Genomic DNA, 21,940 nt, shown 5'->3' on the forward strand with positions numbered 1-21,940 from the left:
TGCTGTTACAAATAATGCTGCAAGTACCCATGTTGTTTTCTGATAATCTATGAATACAATGCTTATTGGTCACCTAAGAGGCATTAGTTTTTATTCTTTAGATGGTGTTCTACAGCATCCAATGAGATTGTTGTCTGCCTCAATGGATAAAACCATGATTCTGTGGGCTCCAGATGAAGAGTCAGGAGTTTGGCTGGAACAGGTAAAACTACTGCTGTTTAAGGAACAGAAAATTCTGTTTTGAGTTTTATTAACTGGATATTAAATCCTGACTCTGTATTCCTAGAGGTACAAATTTTCACTCTTTGTGTACCTTAAGTGAGTGGGGATTCAGCAGTCTCTGGAATTAATGATTTCCATATTGAGAATTGTTTTCTGTCCATTTTTGTATAGGTCCGAGTAGGTGAAGTAGGTGGGAATACTCTGGGATTTTATGATTGCCAATTCAATGAAGATGGTTCCATGATCATTGCTCATGCTTTCCATGGAGCATTGCACCTTTGGAAACAGAATACAGTTAACCCGGTAAGAATAGTGTTTATAATTTTTAAAAATTCAAAACAGAGGAAGAGACAGACAGCGTTCCCATCTACTGGTTTACTCCCCAAGTCAGGAGCTGGAAACTCAGTTCCGGTTTCTCATGTGGGTGGCAGGGACCCAACTACGGGGACCACCCCCACTGCTGAAGTTGGGAACAGAGGCAAGAATTGAACTTATACATTATAAAAAGGGATGCAAGCATCCCAACTTTTTTTTTTTTTTTTTTTTAAGATTTATTTATTTGATAGGGACAGTTAAGGAGAGAGAGGAAGAGACTGAACAAGAGAGATCTTCCATCTGCTTAGTTCACTTGCCCAATGACCTCAACAGCTGAGACTGGGCCAACCTGAAGCCAGGAACCAAGGAAATTCTGAACGACCCCAATTTCGTGGTCGTCATGATGGCGACCCCAGAGACCCAGACCTCAGGCCAGACGTTGCGGTTTATTGAACATTTGCGCAAATGGACTCCCCAGCACCACAGGTGGAGAGAGCCCCGAGTAGGGGTTACAGGCAGTTTTTAAAGACAATAGCCACATGATTAACATATGTATGCAGAGGTTTGGTGATTAGGGAAGGGGTGATGGTCTTTCCTGGAAAAGCCCCAAAATGTTCTGCTCGCTAATCTAGGGTACATTTGGCGCCCGTGTTGGGAGGGGGTAAGTTTATACAATGGTCACTAAGTTACAGAAACTTATTGCAGCTCTTTTCAGACATCTGCAAGCGTTATTGAGTGAGACAGTTACACAGAGCGGTTACACAAGGCAGTTTCCCAAGGTTATTTTGCAGGCGGGTGGAGACACAGTTATCTTAAGGGATGTCTACTGCCAGCAGCTAAACTTTTTAACCCTTTACTGTAATATTATTTTAATATTTACTTTTAGTAGGGGTCTTACAATTCTTCTGGGTCTCCTATGTTGGTGCAGAGGCCTAAGCACTTAGGCCATCTTCTGCTGCTTTACCAGGTACATTGGCAAGGGAGCTGTATTGGAAGTGGAGCAGCCAGGACTTGAACCAGCACCCATGTGGGATGCTGACGTTGCAGGCAGCAGCTAAACCCACTACACCATAATGCCAACCACCCAAGCTGCTTCTTAACCAATATGTCAAATGCCTGTCCCAGAAAAGTGCTTTTAAATAAAGCATTTCTAATCCAAAACACTGAATCCTAATGGAAACCTAGCGTACTATTTACTTAGTATCACTGTGCAAAAACATAACAGAGGCATTTAAGTGACATCACTTATTTCTGTAGATTTTATACTGTATTTACACTCAGTAAAAACGAAGGCTTTTCTAAAAGTATTTACTTTTACACTATTGTTGAAGTATCAAGTGATACTGAGTTAATATTCGTATAGTACGAAAACCATGACCTGACACATAATGGATGTTTTATAAATTAAAGAAATAAGAACATTGAATGAAATGTGGCTCAGCAGATTCTGAATGTGCATCTGATGGCTTTAAAAAAGTCAAACTTTGGGCCGGCGCCGTGGCTCACTAGGCTAATCCTCTGCCTTACGGCGCTGGCACACCAGGTTCTAGTCCCGGTCGGGGCACCGATCCTGTCCCGGTTGCCCCTCTTCCAGGCCAGCTCTCTGCTGTGGCCAGGGAGTGCAGTGGAGGATGGCCCAAGTGCTTGGGCCCTGCACCCCATGGGAGACCAGGAGAAGCACCTGGCTCCTGCCATCGGATCAGCGTGGTGCACCGGCCGCAGCGCGCCTACCGTGGCGGCCATTGGAGGGTGAACCAACGGCAAAGGAAGACCTTTCTCTCTGTCTCTCTCTCACTGTCCACTCTGCCTGTCAAAAAAAAAAAAAAAAAAAGTCAAACTTCACAGAGTTGCATAACTTTTAGTTTGTAGTCTTTATAGAAGTCATGTCACCTGTAAGGTTGTGACTTGTTAAATTGTGCGGGTAGGTTACTCTTCTCTTGTGTCCTCCTATTGGACTTGACCTGCAAGATTGTTTCCACTGTCAAATGAACCAATCAGTCATTAGCTATGATATTTTTAGAGTAACAAATATTTGTAGTGATAAATTTTGTTTCTTTAATTCAGCTCATCTTTGTAGGCCTTAATAGAAAAAAAGCATCAGATGAATAAGGAGAAAGAATTTCACTTTAATTGTGCTTATAATTTGACTTAGCAAGTTTTAATGAGCACAAAGTACAGAGAGTGCCACATAACTTCCCGGCTGTATGCATGTAGCCTTCCCCACTGTCAACATCCCTCACCCAAGGGATACATTTGTTACAGTCAAGACTGTTTGTTTTTTTTTTTTTTTTTTCACCAAGCAACATGGGACTTTTTTTTTTTTTTTTGACAGGCAGAGTGGACAGTGAGAGAGAGAGACAGAGAGAAAGGTCTTCCTTTGCCGTTGGCTCACCCTCCAATGGCCGCCGCGGCTGGTGTGCTGCGGCCGGCGCACCGCACTGATCCAAAGGCAGGAGCCAGGTGCTCCTCCTGGTCTCCCATGGGGTGCAGGGCCCAAGCACTTGGGCCATCCTCCACTGCACTCCCTGGCCACAGCAGAGAGCTGGCCTGGAAGAGGGGCAACCGGGACAGAATCCGGTGCCCTGACCGGGACTAGAACCTGGTGTGCCGGCGCCGCAAGGCAGAGGATTAGCCTATTGAGCTGCGGCGCCAGCCTGCAACATGGAACTTTTATCTTTAACGTGATTTCTGTACATGAGGAGTATGAGAGTATTCAGTTTACAAATGGAATTGATTTTACTAGAAGAAACAATCAAACCAAACCAGTATTTGATGTGAATCCATGTGAGTTTAAGCTTCAAATCCTGCCAAGAAGTTCGTTACATACAATCTCCTTCAGCTTGGCATCTGACTCTTCTGAGATCTTCCCATTGGACCTGAGATTGCCAACAGGGCTCAATGTTGGCTAACAACATGTGACAAGAAAGCATTCTCAAATTTTGTTGATAAATTGGAGCCCAGCAAGACTGATTTTTAAAAAGAAGGATTGCCCTTTAGGACTGTTACGGTGGCGAACTATTATTAGTCCAAACGTGCTCTACATTGCTGAGAACTTTTTGTAAATGCCCTTTAATGCTAATTTTAGAATAGTTTTTGTGTCACAGAGGAAATTAGTGTGATTTCTTTGAAACAGCCCTTTTATTTTCTATTGGCCAGAAATAGCATAGTTTAGTCACTGACTGTATTCGTCAGACTTGGCATTGAATGATCTGTTCACTATTCATACAAATGTAGTTTTCCTCTAAAGGTCAAATTTTTTTATTTTGAAGTTTTATTTATTTATTTGAAAGGCAGGATGACAGAGAGAGAGATACACATAGAGAGAGGGAGAGAGAGAGTGATTGATCCTCCATCTGCTGGTTCATTCCCCAAATGGCTACAATAGCTGGGGCTGGATCAGGTCAAAGCTGGGGGCCCAAGCACCTTGGCCATCATCTGCTGCTTCCTCAGGAGCAATATCAGGTAACTGGGTCAGAAGCAGAACAAGGGGACTGGTGTGGTGGTCTAGCCAGTAAAGCCACCGCCTGCAGTTTCAGCATCCCATACGGTCACTGATTCGAGTCTTGGTTGCTCCACTTCCCATCCAGCTCCCTGCTAATGCACCTGGGAAAGCAGCAGAGGACAACCCAAGTGCTGGGGTCCCTGCACCCACGTGAGAGACCAGAGGAAGCTCCTGCCTCCTAGCTTCAACCTGGCCAAGCCCTGGGCCATTATGGCTATCTGGGGAGTAAACCAGTGGATGGAAGATCTCTCTGTCTCTCCCCCCTTCTCTCGGTAACTCTGCCTTTCAAATAAATAAAATAAATTATTTTTAAAAAAGAAAACAAAGCAGAACAAGAAGTCTAACTGGAGCTTTGATATGGGATGCTGGCATCAAAAGTGGTGGCTTAACTTGCTGTACCACAACACTGGCCCTTAAAGGTTAAGCTTTGCCACCACCCAAGGTTGTTCAAAAAGATACTCTGTGAACCAGGCAAGTTTTCTGTATTTTGCTGTCATTGTTTGTTTATGTGGTTGTTTTTGCAGGCTCCTTTGTAGGTGGACCAACTAGGTTATTTAAAGATTTATTTATTTATTTGAAAGTCAGAGTTACACAGAAAGGCAGAGAGAGAGGTCTTCCATCTGCTGGTTCACTCCCCAATTGGCCGCAAGGGTCAGAACTGCACCGATGAGCTTCTTCCGGGTCTCCCATGTGGGTGCAGGGGCCCAAGGACTTGGGCCATCTTCCCTATTTTCCCAGACCATTAGCAGGGAGCTGGATTGGAAGTGGAGCAGCCGGGTCACGAACTGGCACCCATATGGGATGCCGGCACTGCAGGTGGCGGCTTTACCTGCTATGCCACAGTGCTGGCCCCTGGACCAACTAGGTTTGATTTAGCCTTCAGTCCTTTACACCTGTAACTCATTTTATTTAATAAGGAAAACCATTGGTCCACACTCAGTCAGCTGACTCATTTTACACAGTACTTTTTCTTTAGTGTTTAGTTTAACAAATACATAGTACTTGGTACTTGCTGACATTCTTCTGTGTACTTTATGAGTGTAAACTGATTTAATCTTCCCGACAGCCCATTGAGGTGGGTGCTGTTATTGTAACACTGTTTTACAGAACAGTTCATCAAAATATACAAGGCTGAAATCATGTCTAGCTGCTAAGAGACATTCAGAAGAACGAAGGGAACTTTGCAAGGTTCCTGCTTTATGTTCTTTCTTTCTATCTATCTATCTATCTATCTATTTATTTATTTTAAAGATCCACTTTATTCACCTGAAAGGCAAAGTTACAGAGAGGGAGGAGAGACAGAAATCTTGCATCCACTGGTTCACTCCCCAAATTGCCACAATGGCCAGGCAGAAGTAAGGAACCAGGGGCTCCCTCCAGGTCTCCCACATGGGTGCAGGGGCCCAAGGACTTGGGCCATCTTCCACTGCTTTCCCAGGTGCATCAACAGGGAGCTGGATCAGAAGTAGAGCAGCCAGGTATCAAACCGCTGCCCATATGGGATGCTTGCATTGCAGGTGGCGGATCAACCATCTGTGCCACAATGCCGGCCTCTAGATTTTTTTTTTTAAAGGATATAATGTATTTTGGAATATTTATATTTTCTTATGGTTGACTGGAAAATAGACCCTAATGTTTTATGGTCCCATCTTGTATACTTAGCTTTTCATCTTGCTAGGAGGTGTCGTTCAGTCTTGCTATTGAACGTGAGTACTTTATTTTGAGTGGTGGAGTCTGTGATTATTTTTATATGTGTCATGATCTTTCATTGCAGAGGGAGTGGACTCCAGAGATTGTCATTTCAGGACACTTTGATGGTGTCCAGGACCTAATGTGGGATCCAGAAGGAGAATTTATCATCACTGTTGGTACTGATCAGACAACACGACTTTTTGCTCCCTGGAAGAGAAAAGGTGAATCACAGGTAAAATGCCATCCTACTGATTGCTTTAAAAATACATTTGTGAGCACATGAAAAGTGGGCAACAGGAAAACCTTGGGTGAGAACAAGAGGGGTACAATAACAAATATGTACCTTTACAGAGGGTAAAGTAACAAATATTGACAATAAGGAGTGCCAGTAAGGATGCAGGATAACCAGAGCTTTCATACATTCCGAGTGGGAATGCAAAATGACAGCCATTCTGGGCAGTAGTTTGGCATTGTCTTAAAAACTGAAACATAGCACCTACTCTTTGTATAATGCAAATAGTAATTCAAATGTTATTTGTCAAAATGGATGCAGGTCTGTTTCCTGTTAAAGTGCTGTGTCTTGTAGTTTTAGTTCTAATTCATTAGGGAGTGTTACTAAGTCTGTAGTAAAAACTAATTTTCTTTCTTTCTTTTAAGATTTACTTATTTACTTGAAAGGCATAGTTACAGAGAGAGAGAAATAGAGAGAGAGAGAGAGATATTTTTATTCCCCAAATGACTGCAATGGCCAGAACTGGGTTGATCCAAAGCCAGGAGCCAGGAGCTTCTTCTGGGTCTCCCACGTGGGTCCTGGAGCCCAAGTACTTGGGCCATCTTCCCCTGCTTTCCTAAATGCATTATCAGGGAGCTGGATCAGAAGTGGAGCAGCCAGGACTCGAACTGGTGTCCATAAGAGATGCCAGCACTGCAGGCCCTGACTTAACCCACTATGCCACAGCACTGGCCCCAAAAGCTAATTTCAGAAATCATGCTTGCAGCTCTTTTTCTTTTTCTTTTTTTTTTTTTTTTATTTTTGACAGGCAGAGTGGACAGTGAGAGAGAAAGACAGAGAGAAAGGTCTTCCTTTTTGCTGTTGGTTCACCCTCCAATGGCCGCCACAGCCAGCGCGCTGCGGCTGGCGCACCGCGCTGATCCGAAGGCAGGAGCCAGGTGCTTCTCCTGGTCTCCCATGGGGTGCAGGGCCCAAGCACTTGGGCCATCCTCCACTGCACTCCCGGGCCATAGCAGAGAGCTGGCCTGGAAGAGGGGCAACCGGGACAGGATCAGTGCCCCGACCAGGACTAGAACCCGGTGTGCCAGTGCCGCAAGGCGGAGGATTAGCCTGTTGAGCCAGGGCACCAGCCTGTTTTTCAAGAAAATGTTTAATCTTGACCTTGAGGTCAAAACAATCACCATAAAGCTTTACTGCTAGTAAGCCATTGAGCTCCTGCGTGGTAGAGAAAACCAGGATCCTCGGCCTTAGTATTGGACAAAATTTCACAGCGTTGGCTATGGCTCAGTCCATGAGAGCTAATGAGATTTGATGCTGACATTACCGCTTTATAACACATGATTGATTCAGATGAATCAAGTTGAGCACATTTGTAGAAACACCTATAGTCAACTAAAAAACGAGTCAAATGATTCAGAGTGGTTTCCCATGAATCTTAGTGATTTGATACTGATACTGCCCAGTTGTTTATGAATGAATTTGCCCTATGATCATAGTTTCTTGGCATAGTAGTAAGTTTGCATCTCATGTTCTGCTAAATGAAAATAATTTGAATTTTTAAAAGTGTTCTTTTTATTTTTAACTTGTTTTAATACCTAGGTGACTTGGCATGAAATTGCAAGGCCTCAGATACATGGTTATGACCTGAAATGTTTGGCAATGATTAATCGCTTTCAGTTTGTGTCTGGAGCAGATGAAAAAGTTCTTAGAGTTTTTTCTGCACCTCGAAATTTTGTGGAAAATTTTTGTATCATTACAGGACAATCACTGAATCATGTACTTTGCAATGTGAGTATTCCCCTCAATGTTTTACTTAAATCTGGTCAATTCATTTTGAATGTAAAAAATTTGTGTGTCAACTTGCAGTGTAGTATAGGGTAGCAAGGGAAGCATATCAGCTGTTATTGGTTGACAAACTTTTTGTGTGCCCTGTGATATTTAGTTGTTTAAATGTTGAAATCAGAAATTTGTGTAACAAATGAGTTCAAGATACTGTCAGGCCTTTTTTAAAAAGGATTCTGTTCTCTTTGCTTCTAATAAAGACAATGGGAATGAGAATGAAGGTTGGATATATGGGGAGGGGGCAGATAATTTTGGAATCTCTTCAGTTCTGGGGATTGAAATGAGATTTTATGGAATTCTGTGAAAGGAATGTTCTAGGTACACCTCAGTTCTATGACCCAAGATACAGGAATCCTGCAGACTCTTGCTCTCTTTGGGGTTTTACTCCCATTCTTGGTGTTGGGATAGGCATATAGGAATGCTGCCTATCACTCTTTTTCATGCTTTTTTATTTTTCTTGGTGTCTGAGATAAAGCATGCTTTGTTGATAGTGATTTAAATCGACATTGCTCATGTTTGTGTCTCGTTATGGCCCCCATATGGAACACTCTCAGCAAATGGGCCTGTGGCCATTTTGATATTTAGCATATGTTTTCACATGAGATAACTTGAAAACTCTGAAAGTCTTAGGAAGTTTTAAAATACAGTTTTGGGTTACTGAAATATGTTTGATGTAAATATTACGTGTTTTTTGGGAAATGTCTGTGGGTTTTTTGTTTGTTTTTATTTGAGAGGTAAAGTTACAGACAGTGAGAGGGAGAGACAGAAAGGTCTTCCGTCTGTTGGTTCACTCACAGCAATGGCCAGCACTGTGCCGATCCGAAGCCAGGAGCCAGGTGCTTCTTCCCAGACTCCCATGCGAGTGCAGGGGCCCAAGGACTTGGGCAGTCTTCTACTGCTTTTTCAGGCCATAGCAGAGAGCTGGATCAGAAAAGGAGCAGCTGGGTCTTGAACTGGTGCCCATATGGAGTGCTGGCGCTGCAGGTGGAGGATTAACCTGCGCCACAGTGCTGACCCCAGGGAAATGTCTGTGTTTACACGAGCATTCCAGGGTTGTGCCCATGATACTTCCTTGGAAGTAGAGCTCTAAATCTTCCATTTTCAGGCTGCTGCATTCCTTGCCAGACCCTGAAACCCATTGAGCTGTTAGGGTTTGATGAGCTCATAGATAAGAGGATACCTATTTTATGGGTGGTTGGGATTTGGGGTTAGGTAGGGCCTATCTCTTGAGAATACATTGCATCTCTTGGTTCAGGAAGTGCAGGTGCAGGCAGACATCCACACAAAATGGTCTTTAAACTATTTCTTAGCATTTATGAGTGCAATGTTTTTGTAGTGCTTGTAATGGTAACTTTTAGTGTTTAAAACTTACATATTCTTTTCATTCTAGCAAGACGGTGATCTTCCAGAAGGAGCCACTGTCCCTGCATTGGGATTATCAAATAAAGCTGTCTTTCAGGGTAAGTCTTTAGTCTCCAAAATTACTGAACCTGTAGTGATACTTAAAACCCAATATAATATGTATATATTAGATAAAATGTATACCTAAGATTTGATGCAGCTGATTTTTTAAAAATTTAGTTATTTATTTGAAAGATAAAGTTATAGAGAGAGGGAGAAACAGATCTTCCATCCACTGGTTCACTCCCTAAATGGCTGCAACAGCTAGGGCTGAGTAGGGCTGAGCTAGGAGCTTCAGTGAGGTCTCCTACGTGGATGCAGGGGCCCAACTACTAGGGCCATCTTCTGCTTTTCCAGGTCATTAGCAGGGAGTTGGACTGGAAGTGGAGCAGCTAGGCCTCAAACTGGTGCCTGTATGGGATGGTAATATCACATGTGGAGGCTTAACCCCCTGTGCCACAATGCCAGCCCCAAATTATTTTTAGATAATTGTAATACATGCATTGATCTTCTCCATAAATATTTCATGATAAGTACTTGTGTACACAGACCACTGAAATAGGTGCAGCCTTCCCAGTGTATGATTCATGAAAGACACAGCACAGGTGTCAACATGGGTAACCTGAAGGATCTATTGTGCGGTTTTCTTTTTTTTAAAAAAGATGTAATTTATTTGAAATGCAAAGTTACAGAGAGAGGGAGAGAGATTTCTTCCATCCTCTGTTTTACTCCCCAAATGGCCACAACAACCAGGGCTGGGCCAAGCCAAAATCAGAAGGTGAGAACTTCATTCTGGTCTCCCACATGGGTGGCAGGTGCCCAAGCACTCAGGCCATCCTCTACTGCTTTCCCAGGCTCATTAGCAGAGAGCTGGATCTGAAGTGGAACAGCCAGGACTTGAAGTGGTGCTCACTTGGGATGCTAGTATTGCAGGTGGCAGCTTTAACTTGCTGTGCTACATGCCAGCTTTGTGTTGTGTGGTTTTAAATATTTGGGAACTGTTAAGTAAAAGACAATTGAAAGAATTTTTATAATATTGACTAATGCTGCAAGGAACATATTTGGAAAATACTGGGTAGTGGAAATACTCTTGGCTTTGAAATCACACGGACACTGCTTTGAATTATACCACTTTGAAATGTCACTGCTTTCTAACTGGTGGCCTTAATATTGAAACAGTATGGGAGACATGGAGGTAGTCAATGAAGTTGATGTGTTTCTTTAGGAGATATAGCTTCTCAGCCTCCTGATGAAGAGGAGCTGTTAACCAGTGCTGGTTTTGAGTATCACCCAATGGCCTTTCAACCCTCTCTACTTACTGGTAAGAAATGATAAAACACTAGTACACAATAAGGTATCTGATACTGCTGACCTAAGTATGTGCTATAGAATTTACTGTTTCATTTGGATGAAAATAGAAAAAATAATTGAAATACTGTATATTAATTATAGAACCTCCCACTGAGGATCATCTTCTGCAGAATACTTTGTGGCCTGAAGTTCAAAAACTGTAAGTTAAACTGTGCTTAGCTCTGATTCTATCATAACTTGGGACATTCACTGCCCCCAGTATACACACAACTTGATTTTTGTCCCTGTGCCTTCCTCCTACCTACATTTTTCTCCTTCTGTAGATCTTTTAGTGACTCTTCATAAGGGTGGAAATCAAATTAAACATGGATTTTTATATTATTTGTTAGGTTTACTTATTGATCTCAATATTAAAAGTAGAGACACAACAGATTTTTTTAAGATTTTTAAGTTTTGTTATTTTAAATTTTGTGTTGTCATCTTCAGTGTTTCCCCATTAAAACCTGTCCATGGTTTATGGTTTGTTGTCATTTGAATGAATTGTATTACCTCTTAGTGAACTGATGTTTGCTCTATCTCCCTGTTTTTGTTCCCCAAATATTTGCCTAGACAAAAATACAATGTTCCTTAAGAGAATTATATGTTGGCTAGAGAGGTTGATGTTATCCTTTCTGCTTTGTAAAATTTTGCAGCATGAAATTAGTTATAATTACTAATATGTACAGAGATTATGCATTTTCTCTCTTTACTCTTTAAATTTTAGATATGGACATGGTTATGAAATATTTTCTGTTGCTTGTAACAATGCAAAGACTCTGCTTGCCTCAGCTTGTAAGGTAGGGAGTTTTCCTTTTGATTCTACTTGGTCGCAGGTTATTTGGATCATCTGGCTCCTCCAAGTTTGCTAGTGGTGGAGACAGATTCTGTGCATTGATAACTGCTCTTTCTGAATCTTTCTCAGTCTCTCTTTCCCTTCTGACCCTTCTAAAGCTTGTATTTGCATTTTAAATCTTTTCAAAGCTGCATATTTTTGTTCTTACTCAATTGGAGCTGATTTATACCCCTGCTCAAAAATTATTTTAATCAGATATCTTAAAATGAATGATATCTAAAAATTTGATTTTAAACAACTGAAACCTTGGAGACAGAAGGGAATGAGGAAGAAAGGCCTGGAGTGAAATCCATCAAACTTTTTATTTATTTTTTTTTTAAGAAGCTATTGGCACAAACCTGAGTGAGTGGAGTCCCTTGGCCCATACAAGGGCAAGGCAGGGTGGTGACCACATTAGCTGGCCACTGTAGCACAGGACAGTTCTGCATTTGTCCAGAATGATCTTGAACGCACAATTCGGAATTTATACACCTCCTTGGGGATGACATAATACTTACAAAGGGTTATCTGAAGGATCTAAAACTCAACGCATTCCTCTATGCATTTTCTAAAATGTATTTATTTATCTCAAATATGATGGTGAGAGATGCCTATCTATATGGGCCCCTGTGTTCCTGCTTTTGTTGTGGAGGCTTGCCACTGATCTTCCTTGGGAGACATCATAAGAAACAGTGCTGTTTCCCTTTCATCCCCCTATACCCTGCTAATAGATTCTGTGAGGAGGACAGTGAGAGTGCTTTAAAAAAAAAAAAGATTTATTTATTTGAAAGTCAAAGTTACACAGGGAGAAGGAGATGCGGAGAGAGAGGTCTTCCATCCACTGGTTCACTCCCCAGCTGGCCGCAACAGCTGGAGCTGAACTGATCCGAAGCCAGGAGCTTCTTCTGGGTCTCCCATGTGAGTTCGGGGCCCCAGGGACCTGGGCCATCTTCCACTGCTTTCCCAGGCCATAGCAGAGAGCTGAATCACAAGTGTAGCAGCCGGGACTCTAACCAGCACTGCAGGCAGTAGCTTTACCCTCTATGCCACAGCGCTGGCCCCAGAGAGTGCCATCTTTTACAGAGAACTTTGGGAAGAGTGTGGCTCAGGAGTTCAAATGGCTGCGCTTCTGCTGAGCCACTGATTTGTTTTTAGCTTAAGGTACTATCAATCATGTAATTGATTATTCTTCTCTTTTCAAGTTGGCTTACTTGTATCAAGTATATGCATTTTCCTTTGAAACAAATATTTTTTAACTGCTTGATTTAGGTGTCATTAACAGAAATAGTATGTATAAAGTGAGCAATTTGATAAGTTTTTAAATATTTATAGCTATAACTTTATAAGTGCAATCAAGATAATGAACATATCCTTTGGCCCTCAAAAACTTTGTATGCCCGATGGTAAGTTCATGAAAATGGAATTCATTGATGGCTTATTTGGGTGCCCCAGAGTTTTGAATTCTGTGCATAGTTTTTCCATAATACACATTTTTCCATGGACTTTTTGGAAAAGTACCCATATAGAGTGTGTACATTCTTTTTTAGGCTGGCTTCTATCATTCGTCATAATTATTGGGATGTTGTTACATGTATCAGTAGTTCATTCCTTATTACTGCTAATTGATTTTCACTTGAACAGATACACCACCGTTTACCTGTTCACTTATTAATGGATATCTGGGTTGTTCTGCGGGTTTTGGCTTTTACTGGTAGAGCAGTTAGGAACATTAGTGTACAGATCTCCACACAGATGTATGTTTTCATTTCTCTTGTGTACACCTGTGAGTGGAATTGCTGAGTAATGTAGTAGATACATTTTTTAACTTTCTAGACACTGCCAGCCAATTTTTCAGAGTGATTATACATTTTACAGTCCCACGAGCGTCAGATTCTCAGTTGCTCTGCACCCTCACCACCACTTAGTATGGTCAGATTTTTTTTTTTTTTTTTTTTTTTGACAGGCAGAGTGGACAGTGAGAGAGAGAGAGACAGAGAGAAAGGTCTTCCTGTTGTCGTTGGTTCACCCTCCAATGGCCGCCGCGGTAGGCGCGCTGCGGCCGGCGCACCGCGCTGATCCGATAGCAGGAGCCAGGTGCTTCTCCTGGTCTCCCATGGGGTGCAGGGCCCAAGCACTTGGGCCATCCTCCACTGCACTCCCTGGCCACAGCAGAGAGCTGGCCTGGAAGAGGGGCAACCGGGACAGGATCGGTGCCCCGACCGGGACTAGAACCCGGTGTGCCGGCGCCGCAAGGCGGAGGATTAGCCTATTGAGCCGCGGCGCCGGCCAGTATGGTCAGATTTTTTAACGTCATCCATTCCAGTAGCTGTGTAATCGTTTACTGTGGCTATAACTGGAATTTCTCTAAAGATGTTGAGCATCTTTTCATTGTCTAATTTTCCATTCATGTATCATCTTTGGTAAAATATGTGTTTAAATCTTTTCCCCATTTCTTTATTGCGTTGTTTCCTTATTGCTGAGTTTGGACAGTTTCCTCATGTACACTGTATACAACCATGTTAGATGTGGGCTTTGTAGGTGATTCTTCCCAGGGGCTTCCTTTTTCATTGTCCTAATGGTGTCATTTATAGAGCAGAGATTTTGTATTTTGTTGATGTCCAATTTATCAGTTTTTCCATGTTGGTTTTTGTGCTTCATGTTGCACCTAAGAGATCTTTGCCTACCTCTGGTTCACAAGGCTTTTCTCCTGTTTTCTTCCAGGAGTTACACAGACTTTAAGTTTTACATTTAAACCTATGAAGCATTTTCAATTAAATCTCATATTTGGCATAGAACTTAGACTGAAGCTGGTTCTCGTTCCCTTGGATTTTTCTTTGTTCTAGTGTCATTTGTTGAAGAGAGTGTTCCCTTTGCCGCAGTACTGCCTTTTGTCCCTCTGTCAAAGTCAGCTGTCAGCACAGGCGTTTAGGTACTGGGTAAGAGCCACTTGGAAAGCCACATTCCATCAGGGTGCCTGAGGTTGAGTCAGCTCTGCTCACAGTTCCAGCTTCCTGCTAATGCACACCCTGGGAAGCAGCGGGTGATGGCTCAAGTAGCTGGGCCCCTGCCACCCACATGGAAGACCCAGTGGAGTTCTCAGCTTCCAGCTTTGGCCTGGCTGAACCCCACCCAGGTTTTCATGGGTATTCGGCAGGTAAACAGTGCCTAGGAGCTCTCTGTCTCTTCTTTGTGTCTCTGCCTCCCAAAAAATAATTTAAAATGTCAGCTGTCTATACACATCTGGGTCTATTTCTAGGCTTTATTCTGTTCCATTGATCTTTTTTTTTTTTTTTTTTTTTTAAAGTTAGAGTCATAGACAATGAGAGAGACGACAGAGAGAAAGGTCTTCCTTTTCCGTTGGTTCACCTTCCAATGGCCGCTACGACTGGCACTGCACCAATCCGAAGCCAAGAGCCAGGTGCTTCCTCCTGGTCTCCCATGCAGGTGCAGAGGCCCAAGTACTTGGGCCATCCTCCACTGCCCTCCCGGGCCACAGCAGAGAGCTGGACTAGAAGAAGAGCAACCAGGACTAGAACCCAATGTCCATATGGGATGCCAGTGCTGCAGGCGGAGGATTAACCAAGTGAGCCACGGCACCAGCCCCTCCATTGATTGTTTTGATATAATGCTAATACCATACTCTGTTAGTAACCTTGGAATTAAGAAGTAATTGTTTTCCAACTCTCTTCTTACCTTAAGGGGTGATTTTAGTTATATTAGGTTATTTATTTTACATTTTAGCATCAGCTTAACTTAAAAGTTTCTACAAAAGTACCTGTAGGAATTTTAATGGAGATTACAGTGAATCTATAAGTTCATTTGAGGGGAATTTTAGCAATATTGAGTATTTTGAAATATGGATGAGATATGCCCCTCATTTATTTAGGTCTTTATTTTTATTAATATGGTGAATTACATTGATTGGTTTTTTAAAAGGTAAACTAGTTTTACATTCCTGGAACCGATCCCTGGTTCCTCATACTGCATTACCTTTTTATGTATTGCTGGATTCACTTTGCTAAAATTTTCTTAGAAACTTTTAAATATAGTTCATGAGGGATAGTGCTGTGCCATTCTCCTGCCTCCTGTTGGCTTCATCTGATTCTGGCACCAGAGTAATGCTGGCCCCATAGAAATATCTCCTCCTTGAATGGTTTTTGTAGAATTTGCCTTTGTTGGCCGGCACTGTGGCTTAACAGGCTAATCCTCCGCCTTGTGGCGCCGGCACACCGGGTTCTAGTCCCGGTTGGGGCACCGGATTCTATCCCGGTTGCCCCTTTTCCAGGCCAGCTCTCTGCTATGGCCCGGGAAGGCAGTGGAGGATGGCCCAAGTGCTTGGGCCCTGCACCTGCATGGGAGACCAGGAGAAGCACCTGGCTCCTGGCTTCAGATCAGCGCGATGAGCCGGCCGCAGCGGCCATTGGAGGGTGAACCAGTGGCAAAAAGGAAGACCTTTTTCTCTGTCTCTCTCTCTCACTATCCACTCTGCCTGTCAAAAAAAAGAAAAAAAAAAAAAAAAGAATTTGCCTTTGCCTTTGTTTAATTAAAGTTAGAATTCCCAAGTAAAGCCAACTAATTCTTAATTCTTTGTGGGATGGTATCTAACAACATAGACATTCTTTAGTAGAAATAAATAAGGATATTTATCCTGTCCAGTTTTTCTTGAGTTCAGTTTGGTAGTTTGCATCTTTCAGGCAGGTTAATCCCATGTGAAATGTCAAATTTACTGGCACCGAGTTATTTGTAACTTTCCTTATGATTTGTTTAATATCTGTGTACTTCCTTATGATGGTCCCTTTCTTGTTGGCAATTTGTGTCTTCTCTCTCCTTCCTACCATCTCCCACTTTTTTTTTTTGTGGTGAGCAGGGCATTTTAGAAAGATAACCATAAATTGTTGATTTTGTTGATAGTCTCAGAAAGTCAGCAGTCCGGATCGCCTGTGTTGGTGGCAGGAACCCAACTACTTGAACAATCACTGCTGCCTCCCAGGGTCTACATTGGCAGGAAGGTGGAATTAGGAGCCAGGTCTGGGTATTGAACCAAGGCACCTTGATGTGGAACAATAGAATAGGTTGTTCCTGTTATTTCATATTCACCAAAAATGGAAGTCCCTGAGCTTTTTTTTTTTTTTAAGACTTGTTTTATTTGAGTGATGAGAGTGACAGAAAGGGAGGTTGTCCGTCGTCTGGTGCGTTCCCCCAAAAAGCAACAGCTAGGGCTGGGCCATGACAAAGCCAGGAGCCTAGAACTCCATGCAGGTGGGTTCAGGGGTCCAGGTACTTGGACTGTCATCCACTGCCTTCTTAGGCACATTAGCAGGGAGCTGGATCAGAAGTAGAGGAGCTGGGACGCCAACTGATACTGGATGCAGGTGTCCGAAGTATCAGCTTAATCTGCTATGCCATAATGCCTGCACCTCTAAGCTGTTAATAGCTGAGTATATTTTTCTTATAAAAAGTGAAGTGTTATGATTTTGACATCATTCCTCAGTGAATCATCATTTGTGATCCCAGTCTTCTCTCCTTCCCAGAGGTTAGCCTTTGTTGTGTGATCTCTCCTAGGAATTTTTTTCCCCTTAAACAGATACATAAAATATACTCATACAAATGATGTATTATTTTTAAAAATATTTCCAGTTTACTTCTTAAATAACTTCATTGTTTCATCTCTGTCCTACAGGCAGCTAAGAAAGAACATGCAGCTATCATTCTTTGGAACACTACATCTTGGAAACAGGTGCAGAATTTAGTTTTCCACAGTTTGACTGTCACGCAGATGGCGTTCTCACCTAATGACAAGTTCCTACTAGCTGTTTCCAGAGATCGAACCTGGTCTTTATGGAAAAGACAAGATATAATCTCAGCTGAGTTTGGTAAAGCATCTTATCAATATTAAGAAGCTAATGGTTAAGGGAAATGGAAAGATAACAAGGTGAAGGGCAGCAGAGCCTCATGGTTGTGAAGCCTTTCAAAGTTCTTAGATAATGAGGAAGACTTGACCTTGCTTGTAAGGCTTGAATGCAGGTGATCTTTGGGTTGACCTCTGTGATTATGTAGTCAGGAGAGCAGGTGTTCAGACATCATAGTGAAAGAAACAAAAATCTATGTGTAGAAAATTTGAATTTTACAAATGGCTGTAGAATGCTGCCACAAAACCACATAGATGGCTCAGGTGAGCTGGGATTTTATGGGGCAGGAGCAATGAAGATGGGTGGATGTAAACTTGTGATTGAATAGTTTCTTTCCTCTCTCTAAAATCTTACAAATATATTTTAAGTTACGAACCTTAGTTGATTATCCTTAGCCCTTTCTTACCCTCCCTTGTTACTTTGATAGTGGAGAAGGGTGTGTAGACATTTATCTGTGGTTCATCTGATCCCTGGGCAAAGTTCTACTCTGATCTTGACATAAATGGAAAAAAACAAGGAAGTAAAAGATTTACGTTGTTGCAGCACTGACCTGTTTTTATTCCCCAATTTTTTAAAAAAGATTTATTTATTTGAAAGTTAAGAGTTACAGAGAGAGAGAAGGAGAGGCAGAGAGAGAAAGAGAAAGAGTGAGAATCTTCCATCCGCTGGTTCACTCCCCAGTTGGCTGCAACGGCCGGAGCTGTGCCGGTCCGAAGCCAGGAGTTTCTTCCAGGTCTCCCACGCGGGTCCAGGGGACCAAGGCCTTGGACCATCCTCTACTGTTTTCCCAGGCCATAGCAAAGAGCTGCATCAGAAGTGGAGCAGCCGGGACTCAAACCAGTGCCCATATGGGATGCCAGCACTGGAGGCGGCGGTTTTACCGATGCCACTGCGCCTGCCCCCCCCCCCCCCAGTTGTTTTTTCGTGGAAAAAATTTACACAGTATTTATATCATGGTGTTTAATCCTGTTTTTTATTTTTCTATTGGTATGAATTGCATACACTTGAATCTTGTGATGTTTCTAGTCCATTAGTTTCTTAAATTTTAGAGAGTGCTCAGGGACTGTAAAACATACTTAGCAGTATGTGTTGACTAGTTTTTTCTGTATCATGATCTGCCATGCATTGTTTACTACTTTAAAAGCTAAAATAGTATTAACGACAACTATATTGATTTGTTGCATCTTTATGGACTATAGATTAATAGGTACACTCCCCTCATAAGCAATTAGGTTTTACATTCTATCCATATAAGGGTAGACGTTACCTTGTGTTTAAATATAACAAGGAAAATTTTGAGTTTTTTTTTTTCTTAAAGATTTCATTCATTCATTCATTTAAAAGAGTGACAGAAAGAGAGAGAGGTTTTCCATCTGCTGGTTCACTTCCCACACGCCCACGACTGCTGAGGCTGTGCCAGGATGAAGCCAGGAGTCAGGAACTCCCTCTGGGTGTCCACGTGGGTGGCAGGGATTCAAGTATTTGAGCCATCATCTGTGCCTTCTTAGGATAGCCAGGACATAAACAGGAACTCTAATATGGAATGTGGGCATTGTCAGTGGTGGCGTAACCTGCACCCTTAACCTTAACCTGCAACCCTCTTTTTTTTAAAAAAATTTATTTTTTAATGTTGTTTAAGTGGTACACTAATATTTTTGCCAGAGCTAATTAGAAAATTTGACTTCTTCTTGAGTATAGTTCAACTGCTTCAGGCTTTTCCCTAGATGTAAATTGAACCTTTAGTTGAGTTCTAACAAAGCTGTCCCTCATCACTACAGAATGACTAGCTGGCATAAAGACCACTTCCCCCTGTAGGGAAGTAACTGTGTGCCCTCAGCCTTCTGTTGGAGGGGTCAGTGGCCTGGCCCCAGGTTGTTGGAAAGATCAGCACCTGTACATTGATTAGGGGGCCCCATGACATACATAAACGGCACACAGAGCTTTGAAAAGGGCAAAAAAAAAATCTTTCTCTGCTTTGTGAGTGGTGTATGCATTTTTCTTTGATTCAGACCCAGTGTTCAGTCTCTTTGCCTTCACCAACAAAATCACTTCTGTGCACAGTAGAATTATTTGGTCTTGTGATTGGAGTCCTGATAGCAAGTATTTCTTCACTGGGAGTCGGGACAAAAAGGTAATTTTGTTTTTAAACTTACCCTTTTCAAATGTGGGATAATATTTTTACAGGTATGTTTGAGTAAAAAACATTTTGCCTTTATGATACAGCTTAAAAATCAATTTATGTATTCCCTTCCAGGTTTTCCATATACACACCCTGAAAAGGCTTTTCTTGTTAAATTCTCTAAGTACATTTCTCTGAAATATCAAACATACAAAGGGAAGACTTCTCAGATACGTGACTTTCATCAGATGGCCCCAGTGGAAGAAGAGTAGTAAATGAAATGGATTGATACCAAGAAACTAAGAGGGTAGTGGGTGGGGGAGAAGGGTGGAAGAATTTCTAGGGGTTTTTTTAGTGTTGATTTTTATTACTTTTAAATTTCCATGTATCTGAAAGGTAGAGAGATAGATCCTCCATTTGCTATTTCACTCCCCAAATGCCCACAACAGCCCAGGCTGGGCCAGGCTGAAGCCAGGAGCCCAGAACTCCATCCTCGTCTTCCACATGGATGGCGGATGCCCGTGTACTTAAGCCAGCATCTGCTGCTTCCCAAGATGCATAACAGGAAGCTGGATGGGAAGCAGAGGAGCCAGGATTCAAACCAGCACTGATACGGGATACAGGCATCTCAGATGGCAGGTTAACCAGCTGCACACGGCACCTGCCCTCCGTTTTTAGTTTTCTGATGAATGTTTGTGTGACTTCAAACCTTTTTTCTTTATGAATAATTACATTTCTGTTCAGTGGTAGAACAGATCTATGTGTGATCCAGACTTTGATTTTATCAAAACAGATTAGCTAGCATTATATTCCTGGACATGACCTTCATTCTGTTCTGTGAGAAACATCCCTTGGCCTGTGTCTTTCCTGTGTTTTCATACTCTTTTTATTTTTATTTAAGATTTATTTACTTATTTGAAAGTCAAAGAGTTACACAGAAAAGGAGAGGCAGAGAGAAGGTCTCCCATCCACTGGTTCACTCCCTAGATGGCCGCAACGGCCGGAGCTGCACCAATCCAAAACCAGGAGCCAGGAGCTTCTTCTGGGTCTCCCATGGGGGTGCAGGGGTCCAAGGACTTGGGCCATCTTCTGCCATCCCAGACCATTAGCAGAGAGCTGGATTAGAAGTGGAGCAGCCAGGACTCGAACCGCCCCCAGATGGGATGCCTGCATTGCAGGCGGCGGCTTTACCCATTACATCACAGCTCTGGCCCCTTCATACTCTTTAAAGTGAGCTTTGTTAGCATTTGCTACAGACCAGAGGTGGTGAGGCAACTTAGCATTTCCTTTCCTCTCCTGGCCCCCTGAAGCCAAAGGCAAGCATGAGCATGGCGTCAGTCAGGTTAAACACTCTGCAGTCTGAAGCATCTTGCTCTCAGACTGCCACGTGTATTGTTTGCCTGCTCACTTCTTTCCCGGTGTTTATTTATCTGTGCTGTGCTGGGTGCTGAGGAAGCAGGACTGCTTCTTCCCTTCACAGTCAGGCCTAGCAGCAGGTGGTCCAGCTGGGACTTTCGGGGTTATTTGGGATGAAGCGGACCAAGCAGCATCCACTGCATGTCCTGCTTGCTTGGGCAGAGCGTTTTGCTCAGGACCTTGGTTTGGCCCTGCCTTTTTAAACTGTCGTCTACTTCCCTTGTGACCAACGACATACTCCTGTGGCATGGGCTTTCCAGAGAAGCCTCATTTCTTGAGGGGTATCATCAAGGTTAGGTCCTCTTGATAGGTCAGTTGTTTTCTGAATGGTGGATGGTATAAAGGAAGAGTCAAGGAGACTTGATTGGTAACCTTTCCCCGAGATGCCTGAGCCCCTCACTGAGGACACGGCTGATGGAATTCCACCAGATCAGAGCTAGTTTGTGAGTATAAAGAGCATGCTAGACGCTCCTCTGGCCTCCAGGCAGGGACAGTCTGTCTGCACCAAACTTAGGTGGTTGAGGTCTCCCAGACTCAGTATCTGCTCTGAGCCATTGAACATCATATGTAAGTGTAAATGCTGCCCTTTTAAATGCCAGAGCAAATATTGTGTTATGTGTGCCATCAAAACTCTCTAGCAAATTGCTAGAATCTTTGCAAAGAGAAAGCTTGACCAAATGTTATCTGTGTGTATTAGGTGGTTGTCTGGGGTGAGTGCGACTCCAGTGACGACTGCGTTGAACACCACATTGGCCCCTGCTCCTCGGCCCTGGATGTGGGGGGCTCTGTGACGGCCGTCAGTGTGTGCCCGGTGCTTAACTCTTCCCAAAGGTCAGTCTCCGGGTGGGGTTCAGTTTGTTTTCTTTAAGAGGACTGCTTGGTTTCTCTGCATGTAGCCCTCTTACCATTTCATTTGTGGGTTTGCTTTGCTTCTAAATTGCTGTGGTTTTCAAAGTTTCTTATGTTTCTCATATGAATTTTTAAATTGATGGAATTCAGGGACTCAGTATGGTAAACTAGACCCTACGGATGTGACCTGAAGGTTCTTATTTCACCAAAGACAGATGGTAGTGCTTACTCCGTAACAAGCATCTTTGAGAGAACAGGG

General features: G+C 42.8%; 1 protein-coding gene across 1 annotated transcript in view; it reads left to right on the forward strand.

Moving 5' to 3' along the window:
• Positions 1-21,940, forward strand: part of ELP2 (elongator acetyltransferase complex subunit 2) — a 45,443-nt gene that overhangs the window by 17,883 nt on the left and 5,620 nt on the right. Inside the window, exons 10-20 of the mRNA XM_062201566.1 lie at positions 102-202; positions 394-525; positions 5,814-5,963; positions 7,563-7,751; positions 9,196-9,265; positions 10,432-10,527; positions 10,659-10,716; positions 11,281-11,353; positions 17,069-17,261; positions 19,307-19,428; positions 21,530-21,663. Of these exons, the coding sequence (XP_062057550.1) occupies positions 102-202; positions 394-525; positions 5,814-5,963; positions 7,563-7,751; positions 9,196-9,265; positions 10,432-10,527; positions 10,659-10,716; positions 11,281-11,353; positions 17,069-17,261; positions 19,307-19,428; positions 21,530-21,663 (1,318 nt within the window). The remainder of the gene's footprint in view (positions 1-101; positions 203-393; positions 526-5,813; positions 5,964-7,562; positions 7,752-9,195; positions 9,266-10,431; positions 10,528-10,658; positions 10,717-11,280; positions 11,354-17,068; positions 17,262-19,306; positions 19,429-21,529; positions 21,664-21,940) is intronic.

This window comes from Lepus europaeus, chromosome 9, assembly GCF_033115175.1.
Source record: "Lepus europaeus isolate LE1 chromosome 9, mLepTim1.pri, whole genome shotgun sequence".
In the NCBI taxonomy this organism is placed as follows: Eukaryota; Metazoa; Chordata; class Mammalia; order Lagomorpha; family Leporidae; genus Lepus; species Lepus europaeus.